Raw genomic sequence first — 21,961 nt, 5'->3', positions numbered from 1 at the left:
CCCATAATTGTAGGGGCAACTCATAGCATCTCTACAAGATGGCACACACATATTTTCTTTGCCTGTAATGTCTCTCTGGATCAAATATAAGTTTACATCATTGTCAAGGTGGATGTACCATGATGCTACAGAAGCTTAAATTTCCTTTCTTCATGAGACCCTTTAAGGGTCTGTGATTAGCCCTAATCATTTTTGTACTTACAGTATGATATTATTTCCTTAGAATAGGGAATTTCTCTTCAAATAGAGCATCTCTCTCAAATTATTTAAGCCTCAGGCCCCACAAAACTTATATTTTCCCCTGATTATTACCAAACAATAGTACAATTTATGTTTCTTCATGTACTGGTCTAGTTCTTGCAAGTTCATGTTCTACCTATCACCTTTTGACGGTTTTTCCACCCTGTCCAGAACTTGGGGGTGTTAAACTTAGGACTTTCTAGAAGATACTGTGTTCCAGCCCAAGCCCACCTTGGATCCCCTCTGACAATGTTGTACATAGCATGTTGGCATGAATACTTTCGGTCTTTTCCTGCTATTGTTTAAACAATATTAATGATGGGAACACGTGATGTTTTGTTTTTTTTTTCAACTAATATCATATCATACAGATGTCTTCATAATTATCATTTGGTCACTTCGGAATAATTCACAGAGTGAATACTCCATTGAATCAGTATATTGTAACTTGGTAATTAATTCCTGTACTATTGGAAATTTAAGATTGGAGCACTGGTTGTGATTCAGATACAGCTTAAAAAAATAATTGGACAGGGATGGCAGGTTTCGAGATTGGACCTCGTGGAGTCCAGGATTAGACTTTAGTGACGAATCAACTTGGGGATAAAGTCTACAGTAACTCCAAGGCCCTTTGGCTCGAATCCACAAGACATATCTGGGAGACTTTATTTATATCAGAGTTTCTCATTAGCTTCTGGGCCCAAGGAAGACGAGGTCAGGGATCCCTCACCCATCACTGTGCACTTAGAGCCTGGCTTGGTGCTCAGCACGTATGAAGCTCAATGAATACGCTACAAAGGAATTAACAAAGGAAAACCCACAGACTTTAGAGGCTACACCAAAGCCAGTGCAAACAGAAACTTATGACACTGAGATGTGGGAAATACTAGATTTATTTTGAAGGGAGAACATTTATTTTGTAAAATGGGTCCATGTCAAAGCCGCCTTCTGATGCTTGCACAATATGCATATTCAGTATCCTAGCTGGGGGATCTCCTAGAGATCCTACCACTTCTCTCTCTACATTGTGTGTCTCTCCCATAAGACAGAAGCTGTCTTTAGAGAATATTTAATCAATAAAGGTGCCAACTTATCGTCACTACCTTTTAAAACTTGGCTCTTTCAAGCTAAAAAAAAGAAAAAGTCCCTGTAGTAATTTAATTTCTATACTAAGTTTCTCAATGAGGTGTTAACTTTTTTTTTTTTATTACAAGCTAAGTGAATTAGGAATTCCTAGATACCCAGTCACAAATGGAGCCATTTTTTTTTTACTTAATGGTTTCCTCTTTTCCTCCAGTTTTATGAAGGAAAATTTAAAAGGCATGTTTCTTAGGTTATGTATAGGCTATATAACCTATATAGACTCTTCTTCTCTTTCCAATTAGTTTTTATGGTAAAGCAAAAATAAAACAAACACCTAAGGACTAAGAAGTTTCAATCTTTGGGGTAACTTAGGTTTTATATCACTACACTTTTTTGTAAAGGGGGCTTTTTGGTTTCACAGGAACTGAAGTTTACTTTTTAGGCTATAAAGGAAAATAGCAGAAAAGGAAGAAGCAAAGCATCCATTTGTTAATTTGGTAAGTATTTACGGAGCCTGTTGCAGGCCAGGCACATGCTGAAGGCTACATGGAATCTGGAAAGACAATGCCTGGCCTTGCCAGCTCTTGTCCCCAGGGGCTGAAAGAGGAATTCTAGTATCTCTTCTATGACTGATGATCCTTAGACATTTTCTCTCTGATTCTGATGGATACCTCGTCTATAAGGTGGGAACTCTACAACCTGATAGGTTTATCTTGTCTCATAATCTTGGTGGGTGTCAAATAAAAAATAAAAAACAGAGAAAACTCCTAGAAGAGAACATAGGCAAAACATTCTCTGACATCAACCTTTCAAATGTTTTCTTAAGTCAGTCTCCCATGGCAATAGAAATAAAAGCAAAAATAAACCAATGGGACCTAATCAAACTGACAAGCTTTTGCACAGCAAAGGAAGCCATTAAAAAAAAAAAAAAAAGACAACCTATGGAATGGGAGAAAATAGGGCTTAATCTCTAAAATATATAAACAACTTATACAACTCAAAAGCAAGAAAACCCAACTGAACAATGGGCAGAAGACCTAAGTAGACATTTCTTCAAAGAAGATATACAGATGGCCAACAAGCTCATGAAAAAATGCTCAACATCATTAATTATTAGAGAAGTAAAAAATCAAAACTACAATGAGGTACCACCTCACACTAGTCAGAATGGCCATCCTTAACAAGTCAACAAATAACGAATGCTGGAGAGGGTGTGGAGAAAAGGGAACCCTCCTGCACTGTTGGTGGGAATGTAAGCTGGTACAACCACTATGGAGAACAGTATGGAGGTACCTCAGAAAACTTAGTATGGAACTACCATATGACCTAGCAATCCTACTTTTGGGCATATATCCGGACAAAACTTTCATCGAGAAAGATACATGCACCCGTATGTTCATTGCAGCACTATTCACAAGAGCCAAGACATGGAAACCACCTAAACATCCAATGACAGATGCATGTATTAAGATGTGGTCTATACACACAATGGAATACTACTCAGCCATAAAAAAGAACAAAATAATGCCATTTGCAGCAACATGGATGGAACTCTCACACTAAGTGAAGTAAGTCAGAAAGACAAAGGCAAATGCCAAATGATATCACCTATATCTGCAATCTAATATATGGCACAAATGAACCTTTCTGCAGAAAAGAAACTCATGGACTTAGAGAACAGACTTGTGGTTGCCAAGGGGGATGGGGAGGGAGTGGGGTGGACTGGGAGTTTGGGGTTAATAGATACAAACTATTACATTTAGAGTGGATAAGCAATGAGATCCCATGGAATAGCACAGGGAACTATATCTGGTCACTTGTGATGGAACAAGATAGAGGATAATGTGAGAAAAAGAATATGTGTGTGTGTGTGTGTGTGTGTGTGTGTGTATGACTGGGTCACTTTGCTGTACAGTAGAAATTGACAGAACACTGTAAATCAAGTACAATGGAAAAAATTAAAAACCTGAAAAAAAAAAGAACCTGAGTGTGTGAAGAGTAGAAAAACACCATGCTATAAGAAAAAAACTAGGGTTTAGAGTTATATTATGTAATTTCATACTTAAGTTATCTCATGTAACACCTAATTTTATAAATGAGCATATATCATGATGTAAGACACATTCATTTATTATACACATGATAATAATCTAATTCAGGAATCAGCAAACGACAACCCATGGGCCTAATCCAGCCTGCTCCTTCTAGCTGTGCCGAAACACAGGGCAGCAGGATGCTCGACCCTGGGGCCCTCGTGACTTTTCACATCTCCACATAGAGCAAGGCTTAACCACAGCTGCCCTAAGCCTTGGCAGAACACCCTGGGCCCCTTGCTATCTTACCCTTGGGAGAGTTATGTTCTGCACCCTATCCCCCGTTCTTCTCTGTTCCAGGGAGGCTGTGCTGAGATGGTTTCTCATCGCCTCCTGGCTTCTAATGAGGTGTAAGGCTTTCTGCCCCCTACTCTGCCCTTAAAAGGTCCAGCCGCAGGCTACAAAACTGCAGCATGGAATCAGCTCCTCAGCCACATGGGGGCAAGTTCTCCTGTGCCTTGTCATCTCGCCTCTTCTCTCTCTTTTTCCTTTTTTTGGCTTCCCTGAGGCATATGCAGTTCCCAGGCCAGAGATCAGATCGGAGCTACAGTTGTGACCTATTCTGCAGCTCTGCAACACCAGATCGTTAATCCACTGTGCCGGGCTGGGATCAAACCTGTGTCCTGGCTGGTGCTGCAGAGTCTCCGCTGATCCTGTTGAGCCACAGGGGAAACACCTGGCCTCTTTTGTTTTGGTGTCATCTGTGGGACAAGGGACCTGAGTAGCTGACATCTTTTCTGCTCTTTTGCTGTCTACCTAAAAAATAAAGTGTCTGAATCTAAAAGTGAACTGTTTGTTGGCTTGACATATCTGTGTGCCTTGTGGACACACAGCCACACCCCGTCTTCATGGCCTGCGGCTGCTTCCAAGCTATAGGACAGAGATGGGCACTAGTGACAGAGACCATAGAGCCCAGGGAGCCTAAAGCATCTTCTGTCCAATTTACAGACAAGGTCTGCCAGGTCACTGACCTAATTCATGTCTAATCCCTAAAACAACTTTAAAATCTTTATCAAAAGTCTTCCCATCAGGGGTTCCCATCATAATACAGTAGTAATGAACCTGACTAGTATCCGTGAGGACCCGGGTTCAATCCCTAGCCTCACTCAGTGGGTTAAGGAGCTGGTGCTGCCGTGAACTGTGGTGTAGGTTGCAGACACAGCTGAGATCTGGCGTTGCAGTGGCTGTGGCATAGGCCAGCAGCTGCAGCTCCGATTTGACTCCTAGCCTGGAAACTTCCATATGCAGCCCTAAAAAGACCGAAAAAAAAAAAATTGCCTTCCCATCAGCCCTTCCCCAGGCTTTCCTTTCCTTAGACTCAAAGAGCATCAGTCATCGACTAACCAGAAGGCTACACTACGTTCTTGGAAGTCAGGGGCGTGGGGAGAAACAGCTTGATTTCTGGACATGACTGTTAGAGCCTGCGATCATGCTTTTCTTCCTGAAGCAGGGAGATAAGAACGCTCTCAGCTCTCGGCCAGTCCGTTTGCCTCCCAGTGGCAGGTTATGACTTCGCACTGGGATTTACATCAGCAGGAATGAAGTGAGGGGCTATTCTTGGCTCCTTTGCCCTGTGCATCCTTATAAAGACCTTTTACCACTTTCACGCTGCTTCCGGGAGTCCCTGGCTGTGCATGGGCTGCGCGTGAGAAGGGCTTCAGGTTACCTGTCTTCTGTTTCCTGTGCCACATCCATACCAGCCCCTGCCAGATGCCCATGTTCATCAATATTCAGCAACAGTTAATTCATTTGATGAAAATAGCACATGTGTATTGTAAATAAGTCTCTGCGGACGAAGGATATACAGGAAAAGTAAAGGATTCCCCCCCCCACTCCACATCCGCAGAGGTCACCACCCATTCTGATGAGTGGATTTACTGCTAGCGTAGTTTTTTCATGCTATGTATTAAATAGGTTATGCAAAAGAGGCTGACATTAAAATCTTTTCACTCGTTTTTGGAGGTCAAACTTGACTATATTTTTAAAAAATATTTTTCTTTCAGGAGTTCCATCATAGCACAGCGGAAGTGAATCCAACTAGGAACCATGAGGACGTAGGTTCGATCCCTGGCCTCACTCAGTGGGTTAAGGATCTGGCATTGCCATGAGCTGTGGTGTAGGTCACAGAAGTGGCTCAGATCCCACGTGGCTGTGGCTGTGGTGTAGGCCGGCAGCCACAGCTCTGATTCGACCCCTAGGCTGGGAACTTCCATATGCCGCAGGTGTGGCCCTACAAAGACAAAAGACAAAAATAAATATGTATATGTATTTTTCTTTCAGAATAACGTTCTGAGAAAAACAGGTATGAGAAACTAAAAACGCTGTGCTGTTGGCTCCAAGGTACAATGGGTGCACAGCGTGGATGGGGCAGGCGTGCACTTTTTCCAGCCTCTCCTGGGTCCAGGGTCACCTCTAGAACAGCTGGAGAGTGGAGACTCATTTTACAGACACTCAGGGGGTTCGAAACCTCCCTTTGGTCTTCTTAACCTCGCCTGGTGGCAGGTATAATAGAGAAGGCAGTAAAGAGAAGAAGCTGGGGGTCGTTGTCAGCAGACCTGAGTTCAGCCTGCCCTGGTATTAACGAGATCTGGCTCTCAGGATCACAGGGGGAAAATACCATCAAACAGCCCATCTGTGCTGAAATCTGACCGCTGAGCGTGATGGCCTCATTCTACCTGGGGCAGCACAGAGAACCAACGATAAAGTCTGCGTATTAGAGGCAGAGAGGCCAGGGTTTCACGTCACATGACCTTCGGGAGCCAGGACACCAAAAGGCGCAGCCACCACATCCATCTGGAAAACAGAGATGAGGTTGGACTGAACTCTCTGCAGTGATGAAGGAAGTGGGGATAAGATGCAGCACAGTGCCAGACAGGCGAGAGACTCTTGGGGAAATGTAAGAATTGCTATCATTCAGAAGCATCTTAAGAGATACCAAACTGCGCACTGCCTTTGAAAAACGACTCAAAAAAATGAAAAATGTGAATACGATTTTGAAGGAGACAGATGATTAAGCTCAATTTCTCTTCTTCATCCTTCAATGCGTTTATAACATTGATTTTTGAATGACAAAACTTCTCAGATTCTCCTATGAAAAGTTTATTTAACAAAGAAATGAGTATAGTTACTCAGTTGGCATCTTGTTCCTATTCGATGTACTTCTTTAGGAATAGTTCTTGAAGACTAAAATTGCTTTTGTCCAGGAAAAAAAACAAAACAAAACACTATCTTCCCCCATAACCTTTTAAAAAAGAAATCTGGAGTTCCCGTCGTGGCGCAGTGGTTAATGAATCCGACTAGGAACCATGAGGTTGCGGGTTCGATCCCTGCCCTTGCTCAGTGGGTTAAGGATCTGGCGTTGCCGTGAGCTGTGGTGTAGGCTGCAGACGTGGCTGGGATCCCGCATTGCTGTGGCTCTGGCGCAGGCCAGTGGCTACAGCTCCGATTCGACCCCTGGCCTGGGAACCTCCATATGCTGCGGGAGTGGCCCAAAGAAATAGCAAAAAGACCAAAAAATAACAATAAATTAAAAAAATAAAAAAATAAAATAAAAAAGAAATCTGGTCATGTAGACATGAGTTCCTTAAAAGTGGATTTTTAAAATTTCTCCAGTGATCATTAACTGGAGAGGTTTTCCTGTCTTTCTCTAGGAGGAGGAGAGTGGAGAAACACTGGAAAAAATTCTAAAACACTGGGAAAAACCTCCCAATCCTGGGGTTGACATCTGTAGATTTTCTTTTCTCAAATAGAATATTTAAGGGTCAAACATAAACTCACCCGCTCTGGGCAAGAGCATCCGGAAAACCACAGTCTATCAGCTTAAATAAAGTTATCGTCTCTCGCTGCTTTTCTCTGAGCACGTGGACAAGTCAACAGCGGGGAGATTCTGCTCTGGATGAAACTGTAAAATCATCTCCTCCCAGGAGGCTGATGAAAACAGACAAGGGGCTTATTCTCCTTGAAAGAAAAAGGGGGAACTGTGAACTCCTCCCAGGCGGCTGTGCCTGGTGGCAGCCGGCGCCTGTGGATTCATGATTGAGCTTCAAGTGCTGTTGCCTAGGAGATGAGAGGAGGCCGATGATGCCTGCCTTCCCTGACCTGATGCGGGACTTCATTGCCTAAGTTATGCCTATGAGCTGCTGAGCCAGCAGAGCACCAGGAAAAAGGCGACTTGCCTCATGCTTGGCAAGCCACAAACTCCACTCCGACCCCGGAAACACCTGCACATGGCACAGCCCTGTCTTTTTGTCATCCCATGTCACATCCCCAGAGCTTGCTGGGCTGGAGCTGGAAGACCAGTACCCTTCCAACTTCATTCAACTTGTGACACCCCTGTTGACTAGACCCCAACCCTCATCCCTGTCACCGACGGAACCCTCAGCTACTGGGCCAGAATAATTCCTACCCTAGGCGAGGCTTGCAGGAAACATGCATCAGAACACACTTCAAGCGGCGGCCACTGGTCGAATTTAGAAAGAAGGTGTTACATAAAAGATAGCTGTTAACAGAGAACACCGTTTGTGACTATAACTACGATGGCATTGTCATTAGCCGGGAGATGCCTAATGTGTTTATTCCTCAGCACTCCGATACAGGGGAGGCCTCGTATTATGTACACCTTGTTATCTAAAACCATCTAGGAAGATTTTTATTAAAGAGAAAAACCGTCCTTCTACCTAAGAACACCCACTTTGCAGAGGGCTGTAAATTTCACACTATACGGATTATCTCATTTCATTCTAGAGCAATTCACACGTGTTAGATGAGAAAGCGAGGTTTAACATACTCTAGCGACCAGGTCAAGAACTTTATACATACATATATACATTTATATACCTATGTAAAATATGTATAAAATTTATACAAAACATATATACATACACAAACTATGAATTTATATATACGAATATTTCTAACTATGAATTGTAGTATATTATACATACATTATATATACATTATGTGTATGTAATATACACACACATTATGTGTATATAATATATACATGTCTATATACGTGTGTGTGTGTGTGTGTATAAAAACTTGTGACAGGTTAACTCAGAAACACCTAATACCAGCATTACCACTGACTGTTACAATGCACTGAATAGTTTATTTCAATCCTGACATCCGCGTACAGATGTTACAAAGTGGCTTTTTTTTTTTTTTTTTTTTTTTTTGGTCTTTTTGTCTTTTTTAGAGCTGTGGCCACAGCATATGGAGGTTCCCAGGCTAGGGGTCGAATCGGAGCTGTAGCTGCTGGCCTATGCCACAGCCACAGCCACGCGGGATCCGAGCCGTATCTGTGACCTACACCACAGTTCATGGCAATGCTGGGTCCTTAACCCACTGAGCGAGGCCAGGGATCGAACCTGCAACCTCATGGTTCCTAGTCGGATTCATTTCGGCTGTGCCACAACAGGAACTCCTAAAGTGGCTCTTCCTCCACGGATACTGATATCTTATTTTCATCGCAGCACCTGGTTTGCATCAGATCCTGGGATGCAGGACTCACGGGGATGCTGAAGGCCACATCCCATTCAGCCACAGGAACTCTGAAAGCCCTCAGGGCTCCTGTGCCCTCTTTCTGGGTGGGCCATCTATAAGGGATGCACGGCGGACCCCTGGGGCTGCCCTACCTGCGAGTGCGGTAGAACTGGCACCTCTTCAGCGGGATCTTGGCCACGTGCTCCCGAAGACCCACGAACAGGACGCTCTGGCTGTGGAGGATCTGCAGGCTCCTGATGGGCTCCGGCCGCCTCTCGGGGAAGAGCTCGATCTCTTCCAGCAAACAGCCGCCCGAGCTCTGAGTCAAGGGCGCCCGCACCTTCTTGATGGAGCCGTAATCTGCCAAGGCAACAGGAAAAGAAGAAATTAAGGTCCGTGGGTCTCACCCGTCCCTTGCCGTTAAGCCTCCAGCGTTCCCCAGCCTGGCTGCACACAGAATCAGCTGCATTCTCACAAAGGCTGAGGCCGGGGCCCCACCCCGCACCTGTTCGACCAGCAGCCACTGGATGGGGCCGGGCGCCAGTATTTTTACAGCTCCCAGCAGAGCTAACGTCCATCCACTGGGCTACCAGCTGGTGGTCCAGATACAAGTCTAGAGACCCAGCGCGCAGTAAAGCTCACTGCGGCCCAGTGCTGCCAGCTTGCACGGTACCACAGAGGGCGCTGGGTCGGAGGAATCCTGGAGACCACCTTGGATTCTCAGTGCCAGACGGAGGAGCTGACGTTGCTGCCCTAGCACAGCAGAGCCGGGGCTGGAGGCCAGCTTCAGATACACAGGAAGCAAAGGACAGCTTCCTTCCTGCCCCGGAAGCGCACCCCTCTCTGCCTCTCCAACCAGATCACCTCCTTCCTCTTTCTCTCTCAGGCGTGTTCTTTAGGATGCTCTCCTGGGTCTCCTTTCCACAGCTTCTCCCTTCCTGTACTACGGAGCATCCCTTTCGAGCTGGTCCCCTCCCTACTCCAGGGTTTCTGCTCGCCACATGCTCACGCTCACTTATTTTGGTTATAAGTCCTGCTGGATGACAAGTGTCCCAGGGTCCCCTGAACCAGAGACAACCCAGGGTGGTGGTGAGGGGCACGGAAAAGGGTCCTCTCAGCCAGGGAGGGGCACGACTCAGCCCATGCTCGGTGTTGTTGGAACCCAGACTTGCAACACGTCCTATTGTCCCTGAAGCACTGTGCCGAGGCCCCTGCAGCCAGACTGCAAACCCAGGGTGTAGACTCAACCTCCAGCAGCACCTCTGAGAGCCGTGAGCAAGTTCCTCAAATCACCCTGAAGGCACTTGCTGTAAAAAACCCACGGGGATCTGAGTTTCAAAACATAGCGATTCTTGCCGTGGAAACACAGACAAGGAGGCTAGGAAGTTATCTGCGGCTCTTCTGATTTTAAACATCCTTCGTCTCTAAGGACTCTCATAGGAATGGAAAACGTCAAAGGCATTTTCTGTCCCAGTCTTCTGAGATTTGCAGATTGATAGGAGACTTCAGACCAAGGATGTTTACATTTAAAAAGAAAATACCCATGTGGGTATATATATTATCCTGAGTTCATCCCGAAACGTGTATCTGAAACATCTCCAGTGAACATTGATGGATTATGAGCTGCCTGCTATAAGCACGCATTTAATTATGTATACAGTAGCATATGCAGCATTAGTAAACTATTGCATAATTTTACTGTAGGTGAGCTGGTTGAACGTGTAGCTTTTGAGAATCACTACGTATGCTGAGAAGGTTAAAAACATAGTACCTGTCTTAAGGGAAGAGTGTCTGTTTGTGATCACATAGCAAGGGAAGGAACCAGGGGGAGGGGGAAGAGGCAGAGAGAGAGAGAGGGAGGGAGAGAGAGAAGGGGGCAGCCTGTGTACAAGGCAGCATTTTAACAAACGCTCAGATGTAGGTGTGTAAGAGAATTTGTATGTGTTTATTAGCATGAGTCAATCTAATTTTGACTTGGAAAGCACAGCTCCCAGTTGGAGGGACATTCAATCCAGTGATGTCTGGGCCTTCCTGCCCACACAGTGCAATGCATCAGAGATGGGCACAGCACCAGCACAAAGATGAGAACGAGGTGGGCACTTCAGGGCAGGTGACCTTGACAGGGTCTCAGCCACACCATCCTGAGAGGGGGTCTCTACCAGCAGATGGAAGTGCCAGCCTTCCTGTGGGGCAGTGAAAGGCACAGAGTCTGCGCTGCCCTCTGGGACATGCTGACAATAGAATGGGGTCTGAGACAGCGGTTGGGAGCCCGCCACCACGAGGTGAACAGCAGGCTCCGATGAGACTTAAACAAGAGACTCGGGATAAAACAGAACATTTTAGAGCAATGCAGGGGTGGAGGTGGGGCAGAGGCAGCGCAGGTGGGTGTCCAGCTGGAGAACTGTCATTTTATCTTTTGACTGTTACCACACTATTTTCAGGGGAAACATGGGTGACAGAGCTAAATCCTATTCAGCAGCTGAACAGTTTCCTGGCTGTTGATTATTTATTTTGCTGATAGATTATTACCCTGAGAAACCAAATTAATAACAGTTCAAACATCAATATGCTCACATGCACGGTGAATTCTTGAGCAATTGTGGGGGAAAACACATTTTTAAAATATTTTCAATAATTTGATTTAAAAGAATGAACCACTGTGGATCAAAACTTCTCCACGTGTACTTCTGCCCATCTTGTATCTGACTTTCCAGCTGCCTGGGATCTCACAAAACTACAGGGCTTAGCATTTCAGAGAATGGTTCGTAGCCTGGCTTTATGTCTTGTCCACCACCTGTGTCTCGCTCGGAAACATCTGATCTTGTGAAGTCGCCTGTTCTATGGGCACCAACCAGGTCAGCACCTCCAGACCGAGGGGCCCTGCAGGAGCTTCCTTCTGTTTTTGCTTTATCATACTTGCCACAGTTTAATAACAAATGTACTTGTTTTTTTTTTTCCTTCTACACTTGTCCTTATGAAGCTCCAGAGACGATCAAGAGTTTGCCCTCTGCTGTCTGCTATATGTTCATCGCCACGGTCTGCGGAGATGAATATACACGAGCTGAGTGGGAAACTGAACAGAAGAGTGAGGGAATAAAGGAAAGAAAGACGAAAGAAGGCAGGAAGGCAGGCAGGCAACTATTACGCAAATGTCATTATGACTTGCGCATTTGCTAAAAAGACTCCCGATTAGTATGTTTGCACCGCAACCTTTAATGAGAGTTAGGACATCGGAGTGAAAGTGCGAGAAGAACTATTATTTCGCCAAGTCCCAAATGTTTCCAATGAAAGTGTCATAAACCAAATAGGAGTGAGGAAAAACATCTTCATTGGTGTCAGCTGGAGAAATATCCGTTCTGAACATTTGCCGTAGAAAAATAAAATCATGCCCACCTTCCACACACCTGAAACTCAATACGCGAATCAAAGTCAGTGGCAGGAGAACAGAAATGCCAGAAAAACAGAAAGCCTTCTCAATCAATTCTTTAAAATTTTGAGATCAGAGAGAAAAGGACAAATTGGCGCTTCCTGTCCATCTCAGAGCCCCCTCCGCAAGGAGTAGAGGAGGAAGTGTGGCTTGGTAAGTGCAAAATCGGAGCTGACAGCAAGAACAACGCGCTGGCACTGCTTTAGCCCAAATGCTCCTAAGCGTCACCTTTTTGTAGGTATTTTGAAACTATTAACTACAAATTTGAGAGTCTTATATTTGCAGTTTATCTTGCAAATGGAAAACTGTAGCTATTCATTGTGGAAGAGACAGAGCTGATCAAAATTGATCATGTGGTTGTTATCTGCAAGGCCTGAATAGTTGTAATTACAAGAAATGTAAATATTGTACTGAAGGACTTCTATTTGCCTCATTTCAGCAGAACAGGAAGCATGTTGACTTCCTAGAGGGTTGGCAGATTAAACAAAGGATGCCCACTTAATTTGAATTGTGGATAAACCATGATTTTTTTGGTATTACTAAAAAATTCAAGATTATTCAAGGTTTATCTGAAATTCCAATGAAAGTGGGCGTCTCATACTTTTATTTGTTAAATCTGGCAACCTCGTTTTCATTCCCATCTCATCCGATCATTTCAGCAAGCTGATATCGATGCATGAGCATCCCCACTGCATAGATGAGAAAAATGAGTTTCAGAGACTAGAAGAACTGACATGTATTTCCTATGAACGGTCCTTTCAAAATCCTGTAAGGGAGTCAGACGTGAAAAGGAAAGTAACAATGGACCACAACGCAAACACTCATTAAAAAGCCAGTGTGATACCTAGGAAAGGGTAGTTTTATTTAGATTGTCTGTATAGCCTGTTCATCCCAAGAACTCTTCTCGTAGTCTTGAAAGTCAACGTTCTGATCCATCCATCCATCGGAAGACGCCGTCACCCGCCCACGTGGAAGACACGTGGAGGCAGCATCTGCTTTAGAGAGCACCGGGTCCCCCCAGGAGCCAGGACCACATTCCTTCTGCATGGGCACAACGTCAGGCACAGACAGGCACCCACAGTGACTGACATCCCTGCTGTCTTATACCGTCTATTTAAAGAGTCCATCCGTGTTACTGCAAATGGCCTTATTTCATTCTGTGTCATGACTGAATCCTATCCCACTGTATACAGGTACCACATCTTTATTCATTCTGCTGCCGATGGACATTTAGGTTGTTTCTGTGTGTCTTGGCTATTGTGACTAGTGCTGCAATGAACCACGGGTGCATGAATCTTTTCAAATCATGATTTTTCTCTGGATATATGTGCAGGAACGGGATGGCTGGTGTATAGCAGTTTTATTTTATCTTTTAATTTTTAATTTTTTTTCCATGCTGTTTTCCATAGCAGCTGCACCATGTTGCATTGCCAGTGATATGAGAACGCTCCTGAGCAGAAATCATCAGACTGTAGGTCTAAACAATTCCTAATACTGACTTTTGCTGGTGACTAATTAAGTCATGGAAGATCAGAGGCACGTCAGACGTCAGACGGGGGCGGGGAGGAAACACAGAGGCAAGATTGGATGATCAGACTAAGAAATATGTTCATTTCCACCTCAAAATGCTGAGCCATTAGGAAAACGGCTAAAGAAAAAGCTAAGGTCATTAATAAAATGGTTTACCAAGGTGAGGTTGGAATACTGTCATATGAAACAGTCGTAAGTCCAATTTTAAAAGTGACTGCTGGGGAAGAAATATTTACATCGTTCTTACCAGAAGACTGGAGTGTTACTTAGAAAGGACATGAAGAAATTCTTCCCTCCCAAAAAAGTTCCAACCACAAGAAATGACCCATGAAACACTGACGCTTGCTCCACAGCCTCTATCCCACAGGAAAAATGTTTGCATTTCTTCCAGGATGGGTAAGTGAAATAAGAACAAAACCAAATAAATATAAATGCACGTGTTTTTCAGCAGAAGGTTAAAAATAGACGTATTTTGGTTTCAGTGAAAAAAAAAAGGTTCTTAGAGCAGAATGTGATAGTAAAGAAAGCTCCCAGGACAGATTCCTAACACTTTTCATGAGAGCAGAGTGACCTGCTCATGGGACCTGGGGACGCAGCAAACATGATTGGCATCTACATAAAAGCTCCAGGCACCGATGCCTGGAGGCAGAAGCCGTGGAGTGTGTCTAGACCTGCACCATCCAAAGGAAATACAGAATAACCCATGTCAGCAATTTAAAATTTTTCTAGTGGTCACATTTTAAAAAGAAAAAAAAAGGAGTTCCCATCATGGCTCAGTGGTTAATGAATCCGACTAGGAACCATGAGGTTGTGGGTTCGATCCCTGGCCTTGCTCAGTGGGTTAAGGATCCGGTGTTGCCGTGAGCTGTGGTGGAGGTTGCAGACGCGGCTCCGATCCCACGTTGCTGTGGCTCTGGTGTAGGCCGGTGGCTACAGCTCCAATTCAACCCCTGGCCTGGGAACCTCCGTATGCCACGGGAGCGGCCCAAGAAATGGCAAAAAGACAAAAAAGAAAAAAAATGAGAAGGCAAATTAAATTTAATTATAAACTTTGATTTAACCCAAGGGATCCAAAATATTATAATATGTAATATTCCAATAGGTAACCAATATACAATTATTGAACGGCTCTGCCTTCTTTTTTATACTGTCTCTGCAATGAGGGTTCAGTTCAGACCACCCAAGATTCTGGTGTCCATCAGCCCCATGAAGTTATGGTCATGGTATTGGACAACTTGAAGATGAGGTGGCCTGGGACAGCCCACTGCTGCTCTAAAGAGTCAAGTGCCGGAGTTCCCATCGTGGCTCAGTGGTTAATGAATCCGACTAGGAACCATGAGGTTGCGGGTTCGGTCCCTGCCCTTGCTCAGTGGGTTAACGATCCGGCGTTGCCGTGAGCTGTGGTGTAGGTTGCAGACGCGGCTCGGATCCCGCGTTGCTGTGGCTCTGGCGTAGGCCGGTGGCTACAGCTCCGATTCAACCCCTAGCCTGGGAACCTCCATGTGCCGTGGGAGCGGCCCAAGAAATAGCAACAACAACAAAAAAGACAAAAGACAAAAAGACAAAAAAAAAAAAAAAAAAAAAAAGAGCCAAGTGCCCACCACTCCCCCAAACAGGCAATAATTTCATAACCCACAACATGGCAAGTTCCCTTTGACTGCATTTCACATATTGAGCTTTGCCATACAATTTTCACTGAACAAAGGGCTGCATCTCCACAAATGTTTGACAGTCCTTGCACCAGAGCTCCTGCTGCAGAAAAAAGGATGCAGGTCCTCAGAGGTTCACTGAAGGCTCCTGGCTGCCCAGCAAGTGAGCAGAGCCCCGGAATGGGCATCTCGCCCCTAATGCCTCACTCAGCCACCTGGCATCACCTGCTGGCAATTTTCCCACGGGCAAATGACAGATGTCCCGTGAGAGCAGATGTAATTACTTCAGGTTATGTCAGAACCCTGTGGATCGCCACAAAGTAATCAGAATCATTAAAAAAGGTTTTTTCCCCCCTTTTTCTGTTTTTGTTTGTCTGCCTTGTAGAGTTTTCCTTTAACTACAGGTGAAGCTTGTCCCTACTCTTTTGGAGCAGAGCTTCTCTCCCAAACCAAAATAGTGAGGGCGACATGATTTTTCATCACCCATAGCCTGAATAATCACCATATGAAACCTAGCATAAATGAGAAAAAAACAAAACAAAACGCTGATATACCAAAATTACCTATACCAAAATACCAACTTTAAGCTAACAAGGAAAGGGAAGCACAGATGCAAACTTGATGGACAAATAGAAAAATACCGGCAACCTTCCTTTCCCTAATTGGGTCAACTTTCTGCATCCAATAAGATAAGACCTTGGGGGAGAATATGCAGGACCCTACTGGTGTGGCCACTCTAAAGGCCCATCATCTACCGTCATTATGTTTTCTAAACTAAAATTTCAAAGAGTCATAGGATATCAGAGTCGGAAGGAATCCATAACAACCTTTTGAATTTTGCAGGTAAGGAAAGCAAAACCCAGAAATGTTGATTTCCAAAGGTCAGGCTATTGGGGCAAAGTTTAGGTCCTCTTTATATCAACCAAGTACTGCTTGCTAAATTTTTGAAGGCGTCTTTGCATTGGAAAGTACAGAAGAAGTCCTTACAATGGTGAACCAGTAATAGTATGGCTGATGAATTTCTAAAAGATCAAGTGGTCTGATAAAACGGTGTATTAAGTCATAGCTGTTATTCGAGATAAAGGTTAGGCTATGATTTATGGATATGCATATCTTTTTTTTTTTCTTTTTGTCTTTTTGCCATTTCTTGGGCCGCTCCTGTGGCATATGGAGATTCCTAGGCTAGAAGTCTAATCGGAGCCGTAGCCACCAGACTACACCAGAGCCACAGCAACGCGGGATCCGAGCCATGTCTGCAACCTGCACCACAGCTCACGGCAACGCCGGATCGTCAACCCACTGAGCAAGGGCAGGGACCGAACCCGCAACCTCATGGTTCCTAGTCGGATTCGTTAACCACTGCGCCACGACGGAAACTCCAAGGATATGCATATCTTATCACCAAATTCCCTACACAAACACCTATGGTATAAGTGGTGCCAAGCCCAGGATAGATCTGGCTTCTCTACCAGGCTAGGGGCTCTCATTTCCACAAGCTTAGGAAGGAAATAAGAGAATGAATGGATGAAAAATGCCTAGAATATTCATTTTCAGTTGTTTTTTAAAAGAGGATACAAGGTGACAAAAGATTGGTTGAAACAAAAAAATTAATAAGTAATATCCTTAAACCACTAATTTCTTTGTGTGTGTGTGTGTGTGTGTGTGTGTGTGTGTGTTTAGGGCTGCATCTGTGGCATATGGAGGCTCCCAGGCTAGGGACCCAATCCGAGCTACAGCCAGCCCACACCAGAGCCACAGCAATGTGGGATCCAAGCCGCGTCTGTGACCTATACCACAGCTCACAGCAAGGCCGGATCCTTAACCCACAGAATGAGACCAAGGAACGAACCTTCAACCTCATGGGTGCTCATCAGGTTCATTAACCGCTGAGACATGACGGGAACACCTGCTAATTGTTTCTGTAATGTAAGTTTTATGTAATATGAACACTAATACACATAATTCAGTTATCATGGTTAAAAATTGACAATACTGTTGTTTACTTTGGGAGAAAATTGCTATGTCCCTAAATTTCAAATTTCAGTTGGGTAGCCAACATGGATGCACGTGTTTAAACAAGAGTCTATTCTGTGACTTGATGGGATGGTTACATAAAACAAGCTCTCACTGGGCATGAAAGGCACCTTAAGAAAAGATAGGGATTATTATGGGCCGAATTGCGGCCCCTCAAAATTCCTATGTTTAAGTCTTCATTTCCTAATACCTCAGAACGTGACTGTAGTGGAGAGAGGGCCTTGAAAGAGGAGAGGAAGGTGAAAAGAAGCCGTATGGGGGGTTCCTCCTCTAATAGGACTGGTGTCCTGATAAGAAGAGGAAACTAGGACACAGATGCAGGCATCCACGTGTAAGGCCACATCTGAAAGATGCCCGTCCTCCAGCCGCGGGGAGAGGTCCCAGAAGAAGGAAACCCTGCTAACCCCTTGACCCTGAACTTCTAGCCTCCAGACCAGTGAGAAGGACATTTCTGTGGCTTAATCCATCCAGTCTGTGGCACTTTGCTGCCTTCGTTAAGGCAGCATGAGCAGACCGGCACGTGGACTTGCCTAAGAGTAGAGAGATCCTGTCCCCTGGATAATTTGCTCCAAACATTTCAACACTAGACTCCAAATTACCTTCCTGTATTTCCCTAAGATATCACGACTCACGTTCAAGCGCGAAGGCAGCACACACACTGTTCGGCAACTTTCTTTTTACCTTGTATGATGGTGACAGAAGATTCCTATCAGTTAACAGCCTGGCATTTTCAAATATTGTCATTTATGTTGCTTAATGCCCTATACATAGGATCGTGGGCTAGATAAGCAGCAGAAGATGATACAGAACATGTAGCATTGTGAAAAACAGATGCATTTTGGTAAACATTATAATTCAGGTATCTTAGGCCTTGCTCACAACCTTTATGCTAACGACCCTAGTGATTTGCTGGGGGAAAAATTAGTCTCAGAACGAAGTTCAAGGACGAGTCTTCCAGGATTTGAGGTAAGGTTGCTGAAGACAATGAATTTCTTTCTGGAGGATGTCTGGAATTTTAGCCTCACTAAAATTTCAGGAGTTTATGAAAATAATCTTTTATTTTTGGAAAGAAGGAAGGCAGAAAGGAAAAAAGGAGGGAGAGAGGGAAGGGAAAAAAAAAACAACCCATGATCAGTTCGATATAATATTTACTATTGCGATAAATAGCAATAATAATTTTGATTTTTCAAACTTGTATATGATCTGACAGCCTTTTCAACTCATTAAAGCGTCAACAATGAAACAATATTTCCTGTCATCATATTCCATGTATACAGGAGCTTCAACTCTAATGAGCTTGAGAACCCTGAACAATGAACAAAGGCCCAGAGAAATTCATTCTTGGGTATAGCAGCCCGAAGCACTTGCAAAACATAAAATAAGTATGAAAAAACACTTAAGGGGTAGAGCTGTAACATGCTCAATACATATAATTATTATTATTATTATTTTTGGCTTTTGTCCTTTTAGGGCCACACCTGTGGCATATGGAGGGTCCCAGGCTAGGGGTCGAATCGGAGCTACAGCTGCCGGCCTACACCACAGCCACAGCCACACCAGATCCGAGCCGAATCTGCGACCTACGCCACAGCTCACGGCAACACCAGATCCTTAACCCACTGAGGGAGGCCAGGGATCGAACCCACAACCTCATGGCTTCTAGTTGGATTCGTTTCCGCTGCACCATGACGGGAACTCCAAATTTTTGTTTTAAGAAAGGAAAAAAGTCACACCAAGAGAGGGCTAGTTCAGGAAAATACAATATACAAATGCAGGAGTCTCGTGAAAGCTTAGATGGTTAAATCTTTTCTCTTGATTCCGTCTCTCCTGACTTTTCTAAGTTTTGCTGTACATGTTTATGATGCGCTTGCCGTGTGCCGAATCCAGTACCAAAATTAAACCTGCGAACAGACCAGGTGGCAATTCTGACAAAGGTCACCTCTGACAGAGCTGTAGATTCACAGCAGACACCAAGGCCACTAACGGGGCGGCGGGGGCGGGGAGCTAAATCACCTTATTAGCAACGGTGCATTTGACTCTGTTTGGGTCTCTGCTGCTGCATCCCAGAGACATTTGCAGTGTTTGGTCTCATCGACCCAGACTTACTGCCAGAGTAAAAGAAAAGCTTTTGTCTTTGCATCCGTTCCCATTCCAAGCGTTATCAGTGAGGTAATGATGAAATGCCCTCTTCTGCTCCCCGGGCAGCACGTTGCCATAGCAACAGATCATTATATAAAGTTCATCAAGTCAGCCCCTTGTTACGCCAAAGTAGCAGACGGCGAATATGTTTCGAAAGTTCTTTCTTTTTTCCCATAATTGAGCAAATGAATTAAATTGGTCTTGGCATCGGAAGCTCAGCATCGCATTTATGTAGAAAAGGGGACTTAAGAGCAGAACACAGGCCTTCTTGGCTAGTGTAGGCCTGCAAAGGGGATTTTAATGAACTCGGTTTATCAGATTCAACGAATGGCTTCTATTTGTCCTCACAGCAGAGAGTTAGCCAGCTTGAACATACTAGTTATAAATTAGACGCAACGGTCTTTTATCCCAAAGTATTATTTTATGCCATATTTAAGTACCGTCACCCTTGGCAGCTAAGTTCCAGGGAAGCAGGCGCTGGGGGCAGAGTCGATCTTATTCATTCTGCTCTCAGTGGCATCTAGAACAGGGCCCGACACACAGTAGGTGCTCAAGTAGAGCACAAGGTTCACTGTGTGGACCTGGTGCCCAGTGGTCCATGTTAGACTCCTGTCTCCAGGTCACGCACGTCTCTGGGTCTCAGCTTCACCCTGGGCCCAGCTCACAAGCTGGGGACCACGTGGGGAGCTCACCCACGCAGATGGCTTAGATGCTGCCTGGCACGCGGGGTGTGTTATGTAAGAATCCACTATTATTTTACTGCTCTTTTTAGCTTATAGATTATAAGCCCTTACTCAAGTTTTGTCTAAAACGAGCAAGCTCCCTGCCTCTGTCAGTACTGCCCACACCTAAAGCAGAGGGGTAGATAATAGCTCTATTACAGCAACCTCTGCTGCCTTCCTGAGAGACACAATGAAACAGAACACTCCTTTAAAGACCCTGAATCATAAGCCGATGCTTACAGGAAATTTACCGCTGGAGTTTCCTGTGACTGAGGACCCTGTTACATTTAAAACGAGTGTGCAATTAATAAAGTCCCCTGGGCATCCTTTTCTAAAGCTCTCATCTAGCCCCAACGTGCAATTCTAACTCTCATCATTCTGCTAAGGCGGCCATTCGAGTTTCCAGCAGGAAATGACTCTTCTTGGATTTGTTGTATCTAAATTACAAAACAGCCACCCAGTTGGCAAAGCTGGCAGCCTTTCTCTGACAGTCAGCAGGCAGGAATACAGAGTCTAGATTATCCTCTCATTCCCAGTGGTCAAATTCACACTGCATCGGATTCCATCGGGTGTGGACTGAGGCGGTTGAGAAAAACCTATGCCAGGCGCTTTCGTATTTTGCACCATTAACTTGGAAGGAAAAAAGACAGCTCTCTCCTCAGTGGAATAAGAAAAGCACTTTGTCATTTTTCTGACTCGCTACACTACACTAATGATGAACTGGTGGCTGAGATTCCAAGTTATTTGGTAACTTGCCTCTTCTCATAGGCTTTCTTTCGGTGTGAACTTATCCATGCTTATGGCTTCGAAGCCAATCCGAGGTCTCCATTACCGACCCAAACCCTTCTCTTTAGCTTCAAAGAGGGATTTCCAACCGACTGTCAGCCCTACTAAAGGAAACCAGAGCTCAGCATATCCCAAAAGCAAATGTGTCTCCCCTTTGGCTCAAATCTGTTCATGCCTCTGAAGTCTCATTTCATTTGTCAGGATAAAATTTTCTACCTGACCCATCCTATGTTTTAGCTTCATCTCCTCTCTCTCTACTCACAACAGCAGCTAATTTATTTTATTTTTATTTTTATTTTTTTGGTCTTTTCTAGGGCCGCACCTGCGGCATATGGAGGTTCCCAGGCTAGGGGCCTACTCGGAGCTGTAGCTGCCAGCCTACACCACAGCCACAGCAACACAGGATCCAAGCCGCGTTTGCAACCTACACCACAGCTCACGGCAATGCCGATCCTTAACCCACTGAGCGAGGCCAGGGATCGAACCCGCAACCTCATGGTTCCTAGTCGGATTCGTTAACCACTGAGCCACAATGGGAACTCTGCCAGCTAATTTATTTTTTTCACCTTTCCGAGCAATTGGATGCATCCATCTGCAGGTTTTCCACATCCTCCCAAACCTTCTCCAGGCAGCTCCAACCCTCCTCTCTGTGCAGTGTTTCTGACCCTCCCAAGCCAGGTCATGGTTTCCAAGTCTCTGTGCCTCTGGGATCCAGAGGAAGAAATCCCTAACCAGTCCAGGAGGAGAGGATGGGGAAGGGAAAGTCTGTACTTT

The 21,961-nt window shown here is 44.7% G+C and overlaps 1 protein-coding gene across 1 annotated transcript in view; it reads right to left on the bottom strand.

Moving 5' to 3' along the window:
- The window catches only part of SEMA5A (semaphorin 5A), a 539,522-nt gene that overhangs the window by 108,168 nt on the left and 409,393 nt on the right, over window positions 1-21,961 (bottom strand). Inside the window, 1 exon segment of the mRNA XM_021076851.1 lies at window positions 9,053-9,260. Within this exon segment, the coding sequence (XP_020932510.1) occupies window positions 9,053-9,260 (208 nt within the window).

This window comes from Sus scrofa, chromosome 16 (assembly GCF_000003025.6).
Source record: "Sus scrofa isolate TJ Tabasco breed Duroc chromosome 16, Sscrofa11.1, whole genome shotgun sequence".
NCBI lineage: Eukaryota > Metazoa > Chordata > Mammalia > Artiodactyla > Suidae > Sus > Sus scrofa.
Note: the sequence above shows the minus strand (reverse complement) of the source record. Positions and strands in the feature narration are given on the sequence as shown.